The following is a 19,178-nucleotide window of genomic DNA, read 5'->3' as shown; positions in this document are numbered from 1 at the left end:
TTATTAGGGGAGACTATGCTTGTCGTAAGAGGCGACTAACGGGATCGGGTGGTCAGGTTCGCGGACTTGGTTAATGAATGTCATCGATCCAAATTGCGTGGATCGATGTTCATGATATCAATCACAGGATTTTCTGTTCCAGACTCGATTATTTACAGACCGCCGTCATATAGCTGGAATATTGCTAAGTGTGGCGTTAAACAACAAACAAACAAACAAATATTAATTATTTACAGCTATAAGCTGCGAGTATTGATATCACAAGAATAATACTTTCTTAAACTTCTATTTTCTGGTTTTCGTTTCAGCGTGTGATCAATTTCCTCTGTATACTACGCCAAATACCGTTATTAACAATGCCTTACTTGAATGATCATTGGCTTTTTGTTTGGTCACAAAGGACACATGAATTCAATGAAATAGTAAAGCTCATGAATGCGAAATGAACTTGTCATGAAAGGTTTGACGAGATTGGATGAAGCCCCACGTAATGTACTGCCACTAAACTCTCGGGGTTAGTTGTGCTTGACGCATGGAAATCAGCTTTGGTTCCTTGGGTGGAACTCGATTTCGTAAGGTGGATTACCTTGCTGAAACAATCCTCATTGAAGCTAACTCGCCCTTCCAACTTGTCATGAATTAACTCACGGTTGACGCAATTGATCAGCCAGGGACGTCTCATGGACCGTTTTATCATTGTCAAAACCCAAGTGGTGGGCAAACAAGTCATTTGAAGTCTTCAGGGTTATTGATTGAAGTGTTAATCGAAATACAAAAACCTTGAGAGACGCTTAACAACTGCAAAATGGCTTTAAAATAAACGTAGCGCGATTGGTTTGGTTACTGGCGGCGTTTCTGTCGTTCATTTTTAACTACGCATTTTATTATTTGCTTGTATGTACGCAGTGTCGACGTCAAATTTGTTTTGGGGTCTGGAGCTGCGATAATTAAGTTCAAGGACTGCACTAGCGTCATGAGATAATTTATTGGTCTGCTAATCTGCTTTGGGCACAAAACATGGATCCAGTAATCTCTACTGGTACGTTCTTTTGCAGATCAAGTGTAACATTTTCAAAATCAGTTATGTGACTGCTTGCTAGGTTGATGAAACACGGTTGAAAGATGACTCGTTTTTCAGCATTTAACCAGAAAGACACATTTGTAACGATCACTTGAACTTTTCAGTTGTGACGCCTCGCGACCTCAGTCGGGGGGTACAATAGCTTTGGGAGCAAGCATATTCTGATAGGGACCTGGGACTTATATTTAGCACTAAAATATCCAGCAGCAGTGAAAGGAATTCTTTAACGGACAGATACAAATATCATCTCCTGAGAGATTAACACGTTCAAATGCATGGTGTGACGTGATGAGTTATAACGTGTGAGGATTGTACCCCATAATATACCACCCATGTCTTTATGGTGAGGGACCCGTGAACATCCAGGGTAGAATACGTCTTCAGCAACCCATGCTTGTCGTAAGAGGCGACTATGCTTGTCGTAAGAGGCGACTATGCTTGTCGTGAGGCGACTATGCTTGTCGTAAGAGGCGACTAACGGGATCGGGTGGTCAGGCTTGCTGACTTGGTTGATCCATGTCATCGATGCTCATGATATCAATCACTGGATTGTCTGGTCCAGACTCGATTATTTACAGACCGCCGTCATATAGCTGGAATAAGTGTGGCGTTAAACAACAAACAAACAAACAAACTTTATAGTGAGACCTCCATGTCATAAGTTGGTGCTCTAAGGTGACCTGGCTAGGGTTACCGGACACGAACAAGAGTAGGGGCATGGACGCCATCAGATTTTGGTTCGTTTGTTTGTTGTTTAACGCCGCACCCATAAATATTCAGCTCTAGGACGGTGGTCTGTAAATAACCCAGTCTGGATCCAATAATTCAGTGATTGGCGTCATGAGTATCCATCTACTGATTTGGGATACGATGACATACATCAACTATATCACGACAAGTATGGGTGGTCATGAGGGAGGCAAGGACCAAGCGTACACTCTGACTGACCGGGTCTGCAGCTGCCTATCGGGTGGCCTATGTGGTAGCGTACCGGTAGGCTGGGTTTGCGTAGGGCCTATCAAGTACTTGGTGAACACGTGTTGTATTTCCGCTGTATCAGAATACATTCGTTGCAGCACTGTGGCCAGTAAACAATTGGGCTAGACAGCTAGATGATATATATTAGTACAGTTAACTACGTTTATAACGAACACGCTTATAACGAACTGATCGATATAACGAACTTATTTTTAGTCCTGGATATTTACTGTGCATATACTGTTTATATGCTTAAAACAAACTACGGTTATTACGAACTAAAATTTGTGGTCCCTTTGAGTTCGTTATAACCGTAGTTTACTTTATCAGCAACCTACGCACAATCAACCAAGTCACCGACCCTGAACACCCGAGTTGAGTATGGGTCCCAGCACTGATCCAATCCCTGCACTTTAGAAGATGAATACACTGAACAATTTCACCTCCGTGTAATGTGTTTGTATAGGAGTATACAGTAAACACAAAAATACTTATGAGTAGCATCACAGTTTAACTGTTTTGATAGGTAATCGACTAAACACACTCGCCGTGGTTAAAGATCACCCAATCATGACAAGTCGCTATGTGCAATTTAACTATAACCTACTTCAGAAGTCCACCTCTTAAAACCCCTGTGTCGCGCTGTTGACTTAAACGTGGGAGAAATCACATCGCTAAAGCAACTACGATAAAACCTTGAATCGATCATTCAAGCAATTGCCATAAACCGCCAGTATTATCTACATGGCACATAGGGCGTTATACAGCGATTACTCCCTCGTGGAATCATGCCTCAATAGTCTGGGTTGGCTCTGCAGAACAAACACATCGATCCATCCACAACTGTTTGTCCAGTCCGCGCCTTTGCACGCAGATCCATGCAAGCATAACGCCGCGTGATGGTTTCAAATAAATTACAAAAGCAAAAATGTTAAAAAATAATCCAGAGAGGTGGTCACAAAATGGATGAAATGGGACGGGACAGAATGTGTCATGCTAGGTTTAATGAACGTCCCTTGCACGAACCGGCCACGGAAAGTGAATTAGACGAGAGAATTAGATAAAACCACGATGCAAATTGGTCCACACTTAGTTAAATACAGAATTATCTCCCACTGAGGGAAAATCGATGAGGAAAATTGTTTTCCAAGTAGAAACTATCCTCAATGAAAATAAAAGAAAACCACCATTAGCGTTAAAAGCAACATGTAACGACCTGTTTTCGATGCAGCAATGATAAACAGCCACTACGAAGAGTGTTTATCCTTCATAACGATGTCTTCGGTAAATTCTTGCTTGTGGCACAAATGTCATTTAAAGGAAGCCTCTCGAGGCAAGGACAATTTATTGACAATACTATTACTTCCTATTGCGTGGGACAGAGGGGTACATGTGTAATTGTGGCATAAAGTGCAAAATCAAAGTCAGCTGTCAGCGAGGGACACTAATTAACTCCATGAATGAAGAGAATAATTTTACAGATCCACGAATACTCTTTGCGGTTTCTGATGTTAGACCCTGGAGTGTCTCAAGAATGTGGTCAATATTAATCGATGCTGTGGAGTCACCATACAGACAAATGCCACCAGATTGCATGATATATCTGACGAGAATATTGTGTCAACTATGATCCCGTAACACATGAAGGTCAACAAGTCAACAAACTGTGATCCTGAAAAGCCCGTTATTCCCTTCTCGTCCAAATCTGAAATTCAATCGAGATTTTGGTTTACGAAACGAGATGTATATAACTATACTACACCATTGAAAGGGCAACAGTATCAATTTGTTCATAAGATCTGAATCACACTAAGTGTTCCTAGACGTGTGCCTTGATGAACTTGCCACAACATTTACGAAACTATTTATCATATGTTGAAACATTATTGGCCGTAAAGTCCTAACGTGCGCCAATGCATCATCACTGTAACATTACAAAGAGCTAGCCATGTCGCGCCACAAACACTTACGGTTCACGTTTCTGCCAGCTCGAATTTGTCAAGTTTAAATGACTACTGCAAGTCCTAAGGGCTTTATACATGTTATTGTGTCATAAACCTGACCAAAAGGCTACATGTATTTCTTTGCCCACCTCCTGGATTATCATCAACTCCATGCACAATTATTTTTTTACTTGTCCATACAAAACCTTCTTCCAACCCTACATATTTTGAGCAACACGGGTATGGTCTTTCAGTCCTTCCGATCTACGATGTGGTGAGAACTGTATTAAATAAATCTACAACAACAATTAAATTCGACAATCTAAATCTAAGATAAGAAGAATCCGTAAAACAATCTAAGTTTATGGCATCAAACATATATCTTTGGAAATTAAGACAAAACTTTCAGAAAATGCATATTTACCATAAAATAAACAATTGTTAAATTCACCATTATAATTTTCTTCTGATCTATGAAAGAGTATCTAACTTTTCCTGAAACCTTCGTATTTAATCTAACTTTCCAAATAAAGAAATAAAGAAAATGTGTTTAAGTGTATTTTATTTAGCGTCATATTCAAACTTTACTATATATACATGATTGTAACTGTTTGCATAAAAGTATAAATAATAGTTCCTAACTTTTCAAAATATCAACAAAATATTTATGTAATGGTACTCTAACAAAAAACATAACAAATGGTGGATATGATTAAGCAAATGGATAAACGAGTGCGCTTTTAGGCATTTCCCTCCATTCTAAGGTACAGCGACATTCCATTGATGACGTCATACAGTGTTCCAACGTCACGCAGTGAAGGTATATAATACATATACAGTGTAGGTATACGTATCATTTAAAGGACGCTGCGAGAGTACTCTCATTTTGCCGTAAGCAATTCGGGATAGGACGTTAATGGGACTTCATTCACCTATTTACTATATATTACGCAGTACATTTGACGAATTAACGTTTGGTCAATGATTTTCGACTTCATCGCGTCATAATGGCGATAGCTTCAAATATGTCGTTAAGGATCCCAGATACACAACAGTTCGAGCTGCGCAGTGAACGGAAAACCCCACCAGCAGAAATCCCTAATGTGTCTGGAATGGCAAGTACTTCACACCATACGAAATAAGCAACATTTATATTTATTTGCATCAGACTAATCAAACATAGCAAACAATCATTAAGAATAGAAATGAGGTAAACGAAGACCTCTCTGACCAGTTATGTGCCATTAGGGACAGCATGTCAGAACGTTTGTAATCCGTTCACAAACCAGTGTTTCTTCTCCTCCCGGGGGAATTCAGTGACAATACTGCTTAGCGTAATGAAATAGAATGACCACTTTGTCCACTCATTCCAATCAGATGGGCAATATGATGTCTGTCTCCCTGCTCGTCTTCACCACAGAGGCAACGGCCTGTACACCACATAGGTAACGGCATGTACACCACACAGGCAACGGCCTGTACAACACACAGGCAACGGCCTGTACACCACATAGGCAACGGCCTGTACACCACACACGCAACGGCCTGTACACCACATAGGCAACGGCCTGTACACCACACACGCAACAGCCTGTACATCACATAGGCAACGGCCTGTACACCACACACGCAACGGCCTGTACACCACACACGCAACGGCCTGTACACCACACAGGCAACGGCCTGTACACCACACACGCAACGGCCTGTACACCACACAGGCAACGGCCTGTACACCACACAGGCAACGGCCTGTACACCACACACGCATCGGCCTGTACACCACACAGGTAACGGCCTGTACACCACACAGGTAACGGCCTGTACACCACACAGGCAATGGCATGTACACCACACAGGCAACGGCCTGTACACCACACACGCAACGCCCTGTACACCACACAGGCAATGGCATGTACACCACACAGGTAACAGCCTGTACACCACATAGGCAACGGCCTGAACACCACACACGCAACGGCCTGTACACCACACAGGCAACGGCCTGTACACCACACACGCAACGGCCTGTACACCACACAGGCAACGGCCTGTACACCACACAGGCAACGGCCTGTACACCACACAGGCAACAACCTGTACACCCCACACGCAACGGCCTGTACACCACACAGGCAACGGCCTGTACACCACACAGGCAACGGCCTGTACAACACACAGGCAACGGCCTGTACACCACACACGCAACGGCCTGTACACCACACAGGCAACGGCCTGTACACCACATAGGTAACGGCATGTACACTACACACGCAACGGCCTGTACACCACACACGCAACGGCCTGTACACCACACACGCAACGGCCTGTACACCACACACGCAACGGCCTGTACACCACACAGGCAACGGCCTGTACACCACACACGCAACGGCCTGTACACCACACAGGCAACGGCCTGTACACCACACAGGTAACGGCCTGTACACCACACAGGCAACGGCCTGTACACCACATAGGCAACGGCCTGTACACCACACAGGCAACGGCCTGTACAACACACAGGCAACGGCCTGTACACCACATAGGTAACGGCCTGTACACCACACACGCAACGGCCTGTACATCACACAGGCAACGGCCTGTACACCACACAGGTAACGGCCTGTACACCACACACGCAACGGCATGTACACCACACACGCAACGGCATGTACACCACACAGGCAACGGCCTGTACACCACACAGGCAACGGCATGTACACCACACACGCAACGGCCTGTACACCACACAGGCAACGGCCTGTACACCACACAGGCAACGGCCTGTACACCACATAGGCAACGGCCTGTACACCACACACGCAACGGCCTGTACACCACACAGGCAACGGCATGTACACCACACACGCAACGGCCTGTACACCACACAGGTAACGACCTGTACACCACATAGGCAACGGCCTGTACACCACACAGGCAACGGCATGTACACCACACAGGCAACGGCATGTACACCACACACGCAACGACCTGTACACCACACAGGCAACGGCCTGTACACCACACACGCAACGGCCTGTACACCACACAGGCAACGGCATGTACACCACACACGCAACGGCCTGTACACCACACAGGCAACGGCCTGTACACCACACACGCAACGGCCTGTACACCACACACGCAACGGCCTGTACACCACACAGGTAACGGCCTGTACACCAAACACGCAACGGCCTGTACACCACACACGCAACGGCCTGTACACCACACAGGCAACGGCATGTACACCACACACGCAACGGCATGTACACCACACACGCAACGGCCTGTACACCACACAGGCAACGGCCTGTACACCACACAGGCAACGGCCTGTACACCACACAGGCAACGGCATGTACACCACACACGCAACGACCTGTACACCACACAAGCAACGGCCTGTACACCACACAGGCAACGGCCTGTACACCACACAGGCAACGGCATGTACACCACACAGGCAACGGCCTGTACACCACACAGGCAACGGCCTGTACACCACACAGGCAACGGCATGTACACCACACAGGCAACGGCCTGTACACCACACAGGCAACGGCATGTACACCACACAGGCAACGGCCTGTACACCACACAGGCAACGGCCTGTACACCACACAGGCAACGGCATGTACACCACACAGGTAACGGCCTGTACACCACACAGGCAACGGCCTGTACACCACACAGGCAACGGCCTGTACACCACACAGGCAACGGCCTGTACACCACACAGGCAACGGCATGTACACCACACAGGTAACGGCCTGTACACCACACAGGCAACGGCATGTACACCACACAGGCAACGGCATGTACACCACACAGGCAACGGCCTGTACACCACACAGGCAACGGCCTGTACACCACACAGGCAACGGCATGTACACCACACAGGCATAACATGTGCAGTTATTCGAGCACAGCGTTCGTTTTTACACCTAACGTATTTTGCTTGATTTCATCTAGCCACTTTGTATTTTAGGGTATTTCATTACATTTGATGATAAGGCTTGTGCTCCATTAAAAATGATGCAACATTAGTCAAATCACACTTACACAATCAGGAGAATGTTGGAATCTAAGGACTAAGTTATAGGTTAGATAGGGCCATCCATTTCTCTATTACCTCCTTTTTATGAAGTACGATGGGTTGCTGAAGACCTATTCTACCCTGGAATCTTCACGGGTCCCGTATTTAGTGGAGAAAGGTAACCTAACCACTGTCTGCGGCCTGAATCCCTGTCTTTGAGTTGAACGCATCACGTCTCTCTCTCTCTCTCTCTCTCTCTCTCTCTCACACACACTCACACTCACACACACACACACACACACACACACACACACACACACACACACAATATTACCTATAAGGGTAGAAAGATGGTGTGTAATAATTTTCCGATATATGCAAATGTGCATTCACACTTTTGTTTGGTCAGTTAAAGCGAAATGACGTCACAGTGCTTCATTGTTCCGAAACATAAGACGTCACCCATGAATCATGACGTCACACATTACATTACATCATCAGATCTAACAATTAGCAGTCTTCTGTGAAATTTCTCGGTATGGTTCATTTCATAGGTTTATATTTCATTTTCTTTCTTAAAATGTCAACGGGTAATAAATAGAATAACCTCATCGGAATTCCTCGTTGCAGTTTACGTTTTCAATGATTTAATCAGCTTTGGTGAAGTAATACGTGTATCATTGTTGACGTAATTCAGACAACAATGATGACGTCATGCAAACATTACAATTTGTAATGAGAAGACGGGAGGTGACGTCACGTCGATATGAGTATTATCTCTATGAATGCCATGAGATGACCAAGCGTGATATGCACAATGCCAAGGTCAAGGTCATAATACAAAATCGGGTTTTCAAATAAAAAAAAGAAGAACGAAGGGTTCGGACAATTCAAAACTTTTGGTTAACGCATCAACGATACAGGCTCTAAACTTAACTCCTGCTGCCACTCATAGGAGCAGTAAGTTGTGTTTTTCTTTGTACACACAATATAATATAAAAAAAACCCAGAACAAATGACGACGAAAAGCTAACAAGTAGATGAGAAGCAAGATTTTAAACCATCCAATATTGTCCGGGAAATAGCTCCTAAATAACACCGAATCTTAGTCGAAACGCTTTATGTGACTTCTCAATCTCAGGGGCGGTCGGGCAGCCTAGTGGTTAAAGCTAGTCACGCTGAAGACCCAGGTTCTGTTTCCGACATGGGTACAATGTGTGAAGCCCATTTCTGGTGTCCCCCCGCCATGACATTGCTGGAATATTGCTAAAAGCGGCGTAAAACCATACTCACCCACCATCAATCTCAAATGATCTCGCCACAAAACTGAACCAATGGAGGAAAACGCAACAAGAAGTTGTAAACTTGATACTTTTCAACTCAAAATTGCCTATGTGTGACGTAAGTTGTTGTCGTCTCTCTCCACTTTGAGAGGTCTGTAGCTAACACAGCAATCAATACTTTTCACATAGAAGTCTTCTCTTGCCCGTGTACCATGGCGGGGAAACAATACTTCTTTTATTTCTTGTAGCTTGACTGCATTATTTTGCTAAATTGTTTATTGATCACCTCTGTTTTTATTCTGACATTGTGTGTGTGCATTTGCCTATAACACGACATTAATGTTTCATGTCTGTTCTCAAAGGCGACAAGAATATCACGCAGTTCAAAATGGCGATGCAGTAATTTCAGCCATTATTATAAAATGAGTTATTTCTTAATAACGTACTTTAGATTGACCTAGATTGATCTGGTTGTGCAATCTACTATTATTACACATCATCAAGTTACTGTATATGTGTTATCCCTAAACATGATACATGCTAGTGTTTTAATGTTTACTTGCATGAAGAGGATCCAAGTACCCTATATTCGACGTACGACCAACAGAACAGGATTCGAGTGACAAGAATGGTACTAGCATATTTCGACAACGTTGATCGTTCTTAACTCTACCAACGTTTTGTACGTCTTACCCTATTATATAATAACAGGGTTCTGATTCTAAACTGAAATAAGTTCATATTGACCGAATTACTTCCAATACCAAATTGATAATGATGAAAGAAAGATGAAAGGAAGACGTGTTTCTTCCCAAGGCTAAACCAATCGTTGCTCACATACTTAACTTGAGTTTGCGACGTTAGATCACTTTGTGGAACGAGTCCCTGGAGAGCACATAGCAGTCCATGTCCTAGTCGTACAGTGTGTGTGTGTGTGTGTGTGTGTGTGTGTGTGTGTGTGTGTGTGTGTTGGTGATTGAGCTTACATGTGTTTTCTTGCACTAAAGTATTGAAATATCAGACGTTTGCTTTGACAAATGGTATTTCCCAAAATGAGGTTACCTGATAACTAAGTGCTAATGTAGTTACAACAAACGTATTGTAAGCCGTTTAATACATAACTGTTGAATGTATTCTTATTATCGTTTCTTGTTTTGTCTTCATGTCATTAAATTACCAGAATGCAATGAAACACCATGGAATCTAAGTGTCCAAGAAATAAGGTCGTGTTTTATCTACAAGCCTACGGGTACCACAGGGATTGGCTTGATGGCTTGTGCCATATTCATACGAGACTACCCACACGAATTCCCTCAGAATTCATTCTATTCTTCTTATGAATTTCCAGCACTTATTAATCATCTGTAAGAGGCCAAGCAGCTGTCCCTAAGCATTCACGTTTAGGACCACACTTGTGTTTTACTGTGACATAGCACGCCAACACTACCGTGCCCAGGAAAACCCGATAGCTATTGCAGCATTGGCAAGATACTTAAATGTTTAAAAACAGCACTGTTTTTGTATACATCATGCTTTATGTAAGATTGTAGACTAACATCTAGTCTCTGAAATGAACACATCTTACATAAAAAACCTGTTGTTCAGTTATCTTAATAAAAATATAATAAAAAGGAGCCCAGTGACTCTCTTCATTTTCAGATACTGCAGTGATCTAGACTTGCCAAACATTATAGACTTGCATGGGCTGTATTTGATATATATTTGTATCAGGGTCTGTAAGACAGACTAGTAAGATTGTTATATAGACCAATATAAGTATGTAGTTTAGATACACTACTTATATCGATGTGCATTTAAAAGGGAGCGGTGTTTACTTCTGTCAAATGAGCTATATTCTTCACTGTACAAGTACATTAATTTCAATAAGTATTACATCTTCACATGTATGTACGTTTGAACCTTTTATCAAAAGGAGAACTGTCCACAGTGAACATGTATTCATTTCCAGTCAAGATCTAACGTTGGTCCCTTGTGCGAAATCGCCCCTAATTGAATAAGGTTATCATTAACTGTTACAATGATCAACATCATAAAATGCCAGTTTGCTGAGCGACAAAGGGTTTTGAATCAAACTTGCTACGACTGCCAATATGCTCGAACCTAGTCCCTCTTCAAGCGTCCTAAGCAGGCAAGAATCTAAGGGGCCTGTTTATTAAAATCTGTATCTATCTGCTAGCAAAAAAGGAAATCATACGCACAAGCGTAATTGGCCCATGGCAAAGAGAACGTTTCTTCACTGTAATCACAGCGGGATAGTAATTAGGCGTAGATAACATAGACGTGCTTAGAAACAACGTAGACCCAAAAGCACAGTAATGAAGGCTGCGAGTTTGTAAATCTTCCAAGGAGTTTTTAAATCAAAGAAAACCTCCCACAGAGATATAACCAAAGGCTTTTGAGCTCCAACCCCGTGTTAATTCACGCTCCTTAATATTAACTATATGTAATGACGCAATTGTGTATTCATGGAATTCGTTCGTTCGTTCGTTCGTTCGTTCGTTCGTTCCAAGTGCTGACAAACCTAGAAACATAATCGTGGCGAGCCGGGATTCGTTCACCATACCCGTGCTCGTGGGTTTCACCGAAGTGGTAAACGTCTGGGACCTGCATCACTTCAGGCTTTCCTCCCACATAAAGCTGACACGCCGCGATAAAACTGTAATAATGTAAAAAGCGGCGTTAAACCCAACTCACTCACTCACTCACTCTTAACATAAATGCATAATTTACATAGTGTGTATATGTTCACGGCGAATGAACAGATATTGAATTCACATTTAATACTATGTTGTATATTCTGAATACATCAACTAAGAAGTGAAAATTGTAACTTTAATGAGTGAATCCGGCATATTTGAAAATAGTGATGGCGTAGTTAAGAATATCGTCAGCCGATATTCCTATTCTCTCCATATACATTTGTGTGTGTATATATATGTATATTGGGTTGTTGGTATTTCACCAATGTGTCATAGACATATTTAAATTGGAGTTACCTATATGTCATGGTGTTAATACGATGGAACTTTATGAAGCAATTATATACACTATGGAATGGCATTTGTTAATACCTTTATATCATGACGTATATATGATGTAACGGTATTGAGTAATGCCTATATATGTATATATGGTGCGGTTGATATCAGATTGAAGGAAACGCCATAGACCGATATAAACATGGAATTCATCCAACGCTCTCAGTTGAGTGCCGGTGAGATGGCGACGTAACTAAATCCCCCTGCTTTATCACCTTTTAACTTAATCGAAATACTACGACGGGATGTGGTTTGGCAGTAAGCAGGGATGCAATTACCAAGAGTCGTATTTTAAAGAGAGACCCAGACACTTTTCTTTTTACAAACTACCACTTCAGTACTTCTTGCACAGAACGATATCCAGAGGGACATGCAATCCCAGACAACGCAAAACTTCAGGTCGACCACTGGTCTGTTTAAAACACATGGAAATCATGTGTGTATATTTGGCTATATGTATACACCATGGCTTCATCAAAGATAGGGTCGGGTAGCCTAGTGGTTAAAGCGTTCGCTCGTCACGCCGAAAACCCGGGTTCGATTCCCGACATGGGTACAATGTGTGAAGCCCATTTCTGGTGTCCTCCGCCGTGATATTGCTGGAATATTTCTAAAAGCGGCGTAAAACCATACTCACTCACTCATCAAAGATATATGTTTAAAGATAAATGTATTTATTTGTAATTAGTTCACGATTGTCCATAAGTATGAGCCAGAATACATATGATTTAATATATGGTTTATCTGAAGGTGCACAGCCGTTTAAAAAAAACAGCTCGTTTTTTATGAGATGCAGACGTAATGCAAACATCATGTGCAGTTTACTAATCAAACGATATTGATTTGCAATATATAACAGACAACGTCATTTCACCGTGTGACAACTTCAAATACGCTAATATATCAATTTCTGATAAGGATTTCTGTGAAATTAGTGGTAGAATCATCTATCTTAAAAGAAAACCATATATCAACCATTACTTTATTGGGGATTCGTCTACCACATTAAGTGGAACCAGTAGCGTGGAAAATCGTGTCTGGTCGCAATTCACGGCACTCTCATTACATTCTTCTTGATTGCACAATAAAACATGTGTGATATGTGTTTGCCGTGACGAAAACACATGTTTCTGGTTAAAAAACCCTCAGAGTGAGGGAAATAAACGGGTTTTTTCAGACTGTGAAAAAATACAGGATGTTACGAGGGCAACAGCTCTCAGACTGAAAGATAAATAAACGAAACATTGTTTTTTTTCTATGTATTTTGTAATGGTTGGATTAATCGATCAATAATGGTTAAGACATTATTCAAAACATCACGTTAGAAAATCATCCCATATCATGGTCGTGGATACGTCAAATCACTTACATGAAATAAACCCAGGGGTTTTTTTTATGACCGGCCTAATCAAGTTTAACTTTGCGCTGTGTAAGTGCCAGTGGTAGAGCATCCGCCCGGAGAGCGGAAAGTCCGGGGTTCGATCCCCGGCCGCGTCATACCAAAAGACGTTAAAAGATGGTACTTTTTGTTATCCTCTCGGCATTAAGGGGCTAAAACAAGGACTGGTCGGCTTGGAGTCAGTGTTCTGTGTCTGAGTGGGGTATTCATGTTACACTGCGGCATGGTATCTCAGTGAGCTAGCACTACAAATCGGCATCAGTCCGGAATAAGTGCAAAAATCTTGGACGCGACGTTAAACCCCAATTTCACCTCACCTCACCAGTGTTACGACGGCAAGGTAGTGAACAATAATTACAATAGTTGCAATATGACACGGCAATATACGTTAACGAAACCACAGAAAGGCAAACAGTCGAGAATGCCTAAAGAAACACGTTTATTTCTCCCTTATTTTGCTTCAGAGCTTTCTCATGAAACACATTCCCTTGTTTGTTATGCAATGCAATTTACACAGCTGTTGTTAATTTCTAATCAAAAACAAACATTTAATTTGGCACATTCCTGACAGCAGATCTCGGGAAGGGGAGAAATGTTATGAAAAGAATGGAGTCCATATTTCACCCAAACTGAAATTATTTTGAATCATGATATTCTGTAGGTCTGGATGTAATTCACGAGTTAAGCTCAATTGTCGATTTCAGGATTCACAATATATCCACAGCAACCTTTTGTAATCCGAGTCTGTACTGTTGAATTAGTCAGTGCATAAACAAAGATTTAAACATATATCAGCCATTAAGAGAAATAGTTCAGTATTATTCTTGGATAGAAAAGTTGTTTACAACTGGAATTCAATAACACATGCAAACATACCATTCATATTCTCAGGTATTAAATTTTCAAAATTAAACAAAATTTGTCAAAAGCAAACATGGAGGTTAAAACACTTCTTAAGCACTTCATTTCTAGAACATGTCCACCATGTTTGTGTGTGGCATTTGAGTGAGCAAGAGAGAATGATGTTTTAGCTGCTTTAAAATCTTCAAATAATATGACACACAGGGATCTAAGGTATTTACAAAGCAAATCCCTTATTCTTCTGTCTTCCCTCATACCTGTACAGACCTAGTCTGCCCTACATCTGTACAGTCTTAGTCTGCCCTACATCTGTACAGACCTAGTCTGCCCGTGTTGCAGCAATACGTATCTAATCACAATGTAACGGGTGTCTGCCAATCAAGGTTACAGCAGTACGTGTTTCTGGTCTTGCTGACTTGTTACAATGTCAATGGCACCTGATGTAACCGTTATAGCTGTATGAGCAATACGGCTCATGTCTCAAAATAATTTAGCACAACTTTAAGCTTTGTTTTTTTTTGTGTGTAACACCGCACTAAGCAATGTTCCAGCTATATGATGGCGGTCTGTAAATAATCTAATCCAGTGATTGACACCATGAGCATCGATCCACACAACTGGGATACGATGACATGCATCAACCACGTCAGCGAGCCTGACCACCCGATCCCGTTAGTCGTCTCTCACTACAAGCATAACCGCCTCTCGCGTCCAAGAGTATCGCGTGCGTGCATGCGTGCGTGCGTGCGTGCGTGCGTGCGTGTGTGTGTGTGTGTGTCTGCTTGTACTAGTCCGGACTGAAGCCGGTTCATAGTGCTAGCACACCGAGATACCTATCCGCAGCTTACCAAGAATACACCACTCGGACACAGTATACTGACTCCAAGCGGACCAGTCATTGTTTTAGCCTCTTAATGCCGAACGGAAGACAGGGTAACAACAAGTACCATCTTTTAACATCTCTTGATAAGACGCGGTCGGGGATCGAACCCCGGATCTTCCTCTCTGTGGGCGGACACTCTACCAAAAGACCAAGTGGGCGGTCTATTTATTCAGGGAAATGACACAAAACTTATTAATAACCCGATGACTGAGGTATGATTTGGGAGATATTTATTCAGGTAAATTTCTTCTAAATCATACCTCAGTCATAGGGAACTACATCAGCCGGCTGTTAAGCAGTTTTGTGTTGAACACATAGTCGCTGAGGTGTATTTTCAGTAACACCATCTAAAAGTAAGCCATACATATACTACCATCGGGGGGATTAGGAATGGGGTGGCTGTGAAACAATGGGCGTGCGTTGGGGGGAAGGGGGTGGGGGGGGGGGGGGGGGTATTGATGGGGCAACTGTTGTGTAAAATACATATGGACGGAAGAGGCAGATGATATGCAAAAGATGCAACTATTTGGAAAAGAGAAAAATATTATTGTCATGTTGAGGGGTACCTGCTATCCAGCAAAATATACTGGTTCAAATGCTGCAAACCTACATTGTGCACTGAGACAGTTTATGCAACCTTTTCAGATCGACCTCATATTAAAATGAATACCATTCTTCTCAATCACCTAATGTGGCGTACAGTTAGATGGCATTTTATGGGCCATCTCTTCATAAAATAGAATTTCACGCAACACAACCGGAAACATTGTCTTCAATCTGCCTTCAATGATCTACCTACAATCTGCCTTCAATGATCTACTTACAATCTGCCTTCAAGGATCTACTTACAATCTGCCTTCAAGGATCTACTTATAATCTGCCTTCAAGGATCTACTTACAATCTGCCTTCAATGATCTACTTACAATCTGCCTTCAATGATCTACTTACAATCTGCCTTCAAGGATCTTCTTACAATCTGCCTTCAAGGATCTACCCACAATCTGCCTTCAAGGATCTAATTACAATCTGCCTTCAAGGATCTACTTACAATCTGCCTTCAATGATCTACTTACAATCTGCCTTCAAGGATCTACTAACAATCTGCCTTCAAGGATCTACTTACAATCTGCCTTCAAGGATCTACTTACAATCTGCCTTCAAGGATCTACTTACAATCTGCCTTCAAGGATCTACTAACAATCTGCCTTCAAGGATCTACTTACAATCTGCCTTCAAGGATCTACCCACAATCTGCCTTCAAGGATCTAATTACAATCTGCCTTCAAGGATCTACTTACAATCTGCCTTCAAGGATCTACTTACAATCTGCCTTCAATGATCTACTTACAATCTGCCTTCAAGGATCTACTTACAATCTGCCTTCAAGGATCTACTTACAATCTGCCTTCAAGGATCTACTTACAACCTACCTTCAAGGATCTACTTACAACCTACCTTCAAGGATCTACCTAAAATCTACCTTCAAGGATCTACTTACAATCTGCTAGTCATGCAAGCCCTGACATAAATATATCCAATACAGCCCATGCAAGTCTACAAAAGTTGGCAAGACTAGATTACTGCAGTTTCAGGAATTAAGCGAATCCCTTGGCTTCTTTTATGAAATGATAATTTATTTATAGTTTCTTCTGTAAAATATTTTCATTACAGATACTGGGTGTTAGTCGAACAATTTGCCGTCTACTTGGAATCCTTCAAGGGCCTGCTGGAATACACATGAGTGAAGGAAAAACCATGTCATTAATGAAGCTCTCCTTACCATGACAAACTCTCTCCAGTAGGAAGAGTACACCTACCATGGTATCGACCTGCTGTCCTGCATCGTGTATATCACTAGACGCGACTTTATCATCACCAACATGGGATACAAACACCCATACTATCATAACAATGACGTATGAAGACATGTCTCATTTATGTTTCCATATATACACACGACCCAGTAGATGGCCATGCAGGTAGCCACGTCATCACGCTGGAGATGATATAAGGGTATATGGTTGCATATATCGATATACCGCAGCCATTAACGGGTGTATTATGAATGGCACATGTGGTGACACACTCTTCCCCTCCACCACATACACATAGCAGTTATTTTTCTCGTCGATAATGTTTACAAATACAATAGAAATAAGAAATATCAACGCCAAGGAACAACCAGCCTCTGATGGGCGTAAAAGGGAAAATATCGGTACACGTTATGTTAATGGATCACTGAAGATCTGTGATGATACCAGGTGTTTGTGGGTAAGCATGTCCTGCACCCGCCACACATACAATTGGGTAAAAAAGTAACTGTTTGTTTGTTGATAACGCCGCAAAGCAGTGCTCCTGCCACGCTACGGCGCCTGTAAACAAACAAGACAATCCTTGTTTTGGACCCTGTATTTCTCTATTCCTGGATCCGTCTTCGATGACAAATACTACGACGTTGATAATAATAATAATAACAACAACAACAACAACAACAACAACAATAATAATAATAATAATAATAATAATAATAATAATAATAATAATAATAATATGTCCGGGTTTAATTAACATGACAAAGAACATGTTATTTGTTATAGACTTACTCAACAACATCCTGCAAGTTAGGTGTCACCGACAAGAGCTTGTCGTCTGTTCCAACAACCTATTGAAAGATAATCTATAATCTACTGAAAGAGTATCTGTTGAAAGTTTTTTAATGTAATTGGAACATTATAGTTTGTCTGACTGATATATATGTCAAACCACGACACTTTGCCGTGACATGTAGAGTCATACTGTTAGCTACCTGACAAGATACCATCGATTAGTTAAAAATATAAACTATTCGATGAATATTTGATAAAGCTGGCTGGGCCTCAGAATACAATTTTACTTGATCCGGGTATCCTAAGATACGCCTTCAGCATAGCCCCACCTCCCCCCACATGTTATAACGCTGATGCTGCCGCTTGGTGCCGTGGGGTGAGTCTCTGGTATCTAATGACACCTACCTCATTCTCCTGTGCCCCCAACTCCGTCTGCATAGTGCATACCCCTCCTCTCAAGCCATGCTGTTGCCCATCTTCTCCTAACTGCCTTTCTCAATCAATATTCACACACGGCAGAGCCAAGTTTCCCGCGCACAACACTTGGTCGTCTGCCACAGGCTTATCATGACCCGGAAGCACTTAATCCATTGAAAAGGTCTTGACCTTTGACCGAGAAGTCATCACTGTTATCTTCACATCATGTCTGAGTGTAATCCTCGGACGATGACAGAGTTAAAGCTGGGAGTCCTAGGGAGCGTCGTTCTGTGCCTTCTACCCAGGAGCATCGTCGCTTACGGTCCCTTTCAGCTAGCTAGGGAAACACAGTGAGGGCGCTCAGAGCTCGTTCTGCCTTGCCTTATTTCGCCTAATGGTTCGCGAGGCAATACAAGCATGTTAAGCTTGATCATTTATATTGGCTATGTAAACGATAAAATTCGATCCATATTGATCCTTATAATGTACTGTTGACGGATGTCACGGATATTTCATTGATCACCTCTCTAAATTGACGGTAAATGTAGTTGCGGGGTTTGCCTTTCGGCTTCTAGCGTGGTAGAACCTCCACTGACAGTGTAGGAAGGCCTCCAACTGTCTATCG

At 42.3% G+C, this 19,178-nt stretch overlaps 1 protein-coding gene across 1 annotated transcript in view; it reads right to left on the bottom strand.

Annotated features, from left to right (window-relative positions):
* LOC139443410 (transmembrane protein 151B-like) overlaps positions 1 to 18,682 on the bottom strand; it is an 82,914-nt gene extending 64,232 nt beyond the window's left edge. The window contains exon 1 of the mRNA XM_071224399.1: positions 18,542 to 18,682. Within this exon, the coding sequence (XP_071080500.1) occupies positions 18,542 to 18,574 (33 nt within the window). The 5' untranslated portion in view covers positions 18,575 to 18,682. The remainder of the gene's footprint in view (positions 1 to 18,541) is intronic.
* Between the last annotated feature and the right edge of the window lie 496 nt (positions 18,683 to 19,178).

The sequence above is a fragment of the Haliotis cracherodii genome, unplaced genomic scaffold, assembly GCF_022045235.1.
Source record: "Haliotis cracherodii isolate W230 unplaced genomic scaffold, xgHalCrac1.p SCAF_5, whole genome shotgun sequence".
In the NCBI taxonomy this organism is placed as follows: domain Eukaryota; kingdom Metazoa; phylum Mollusca; class Gastropoda; order Lepetellida; family Haliotidae; genus Haliotis; species Haliotis cracherodii.
This window is presented reverse-complemented; position numbering and strand designations above follow the sequence as displayed.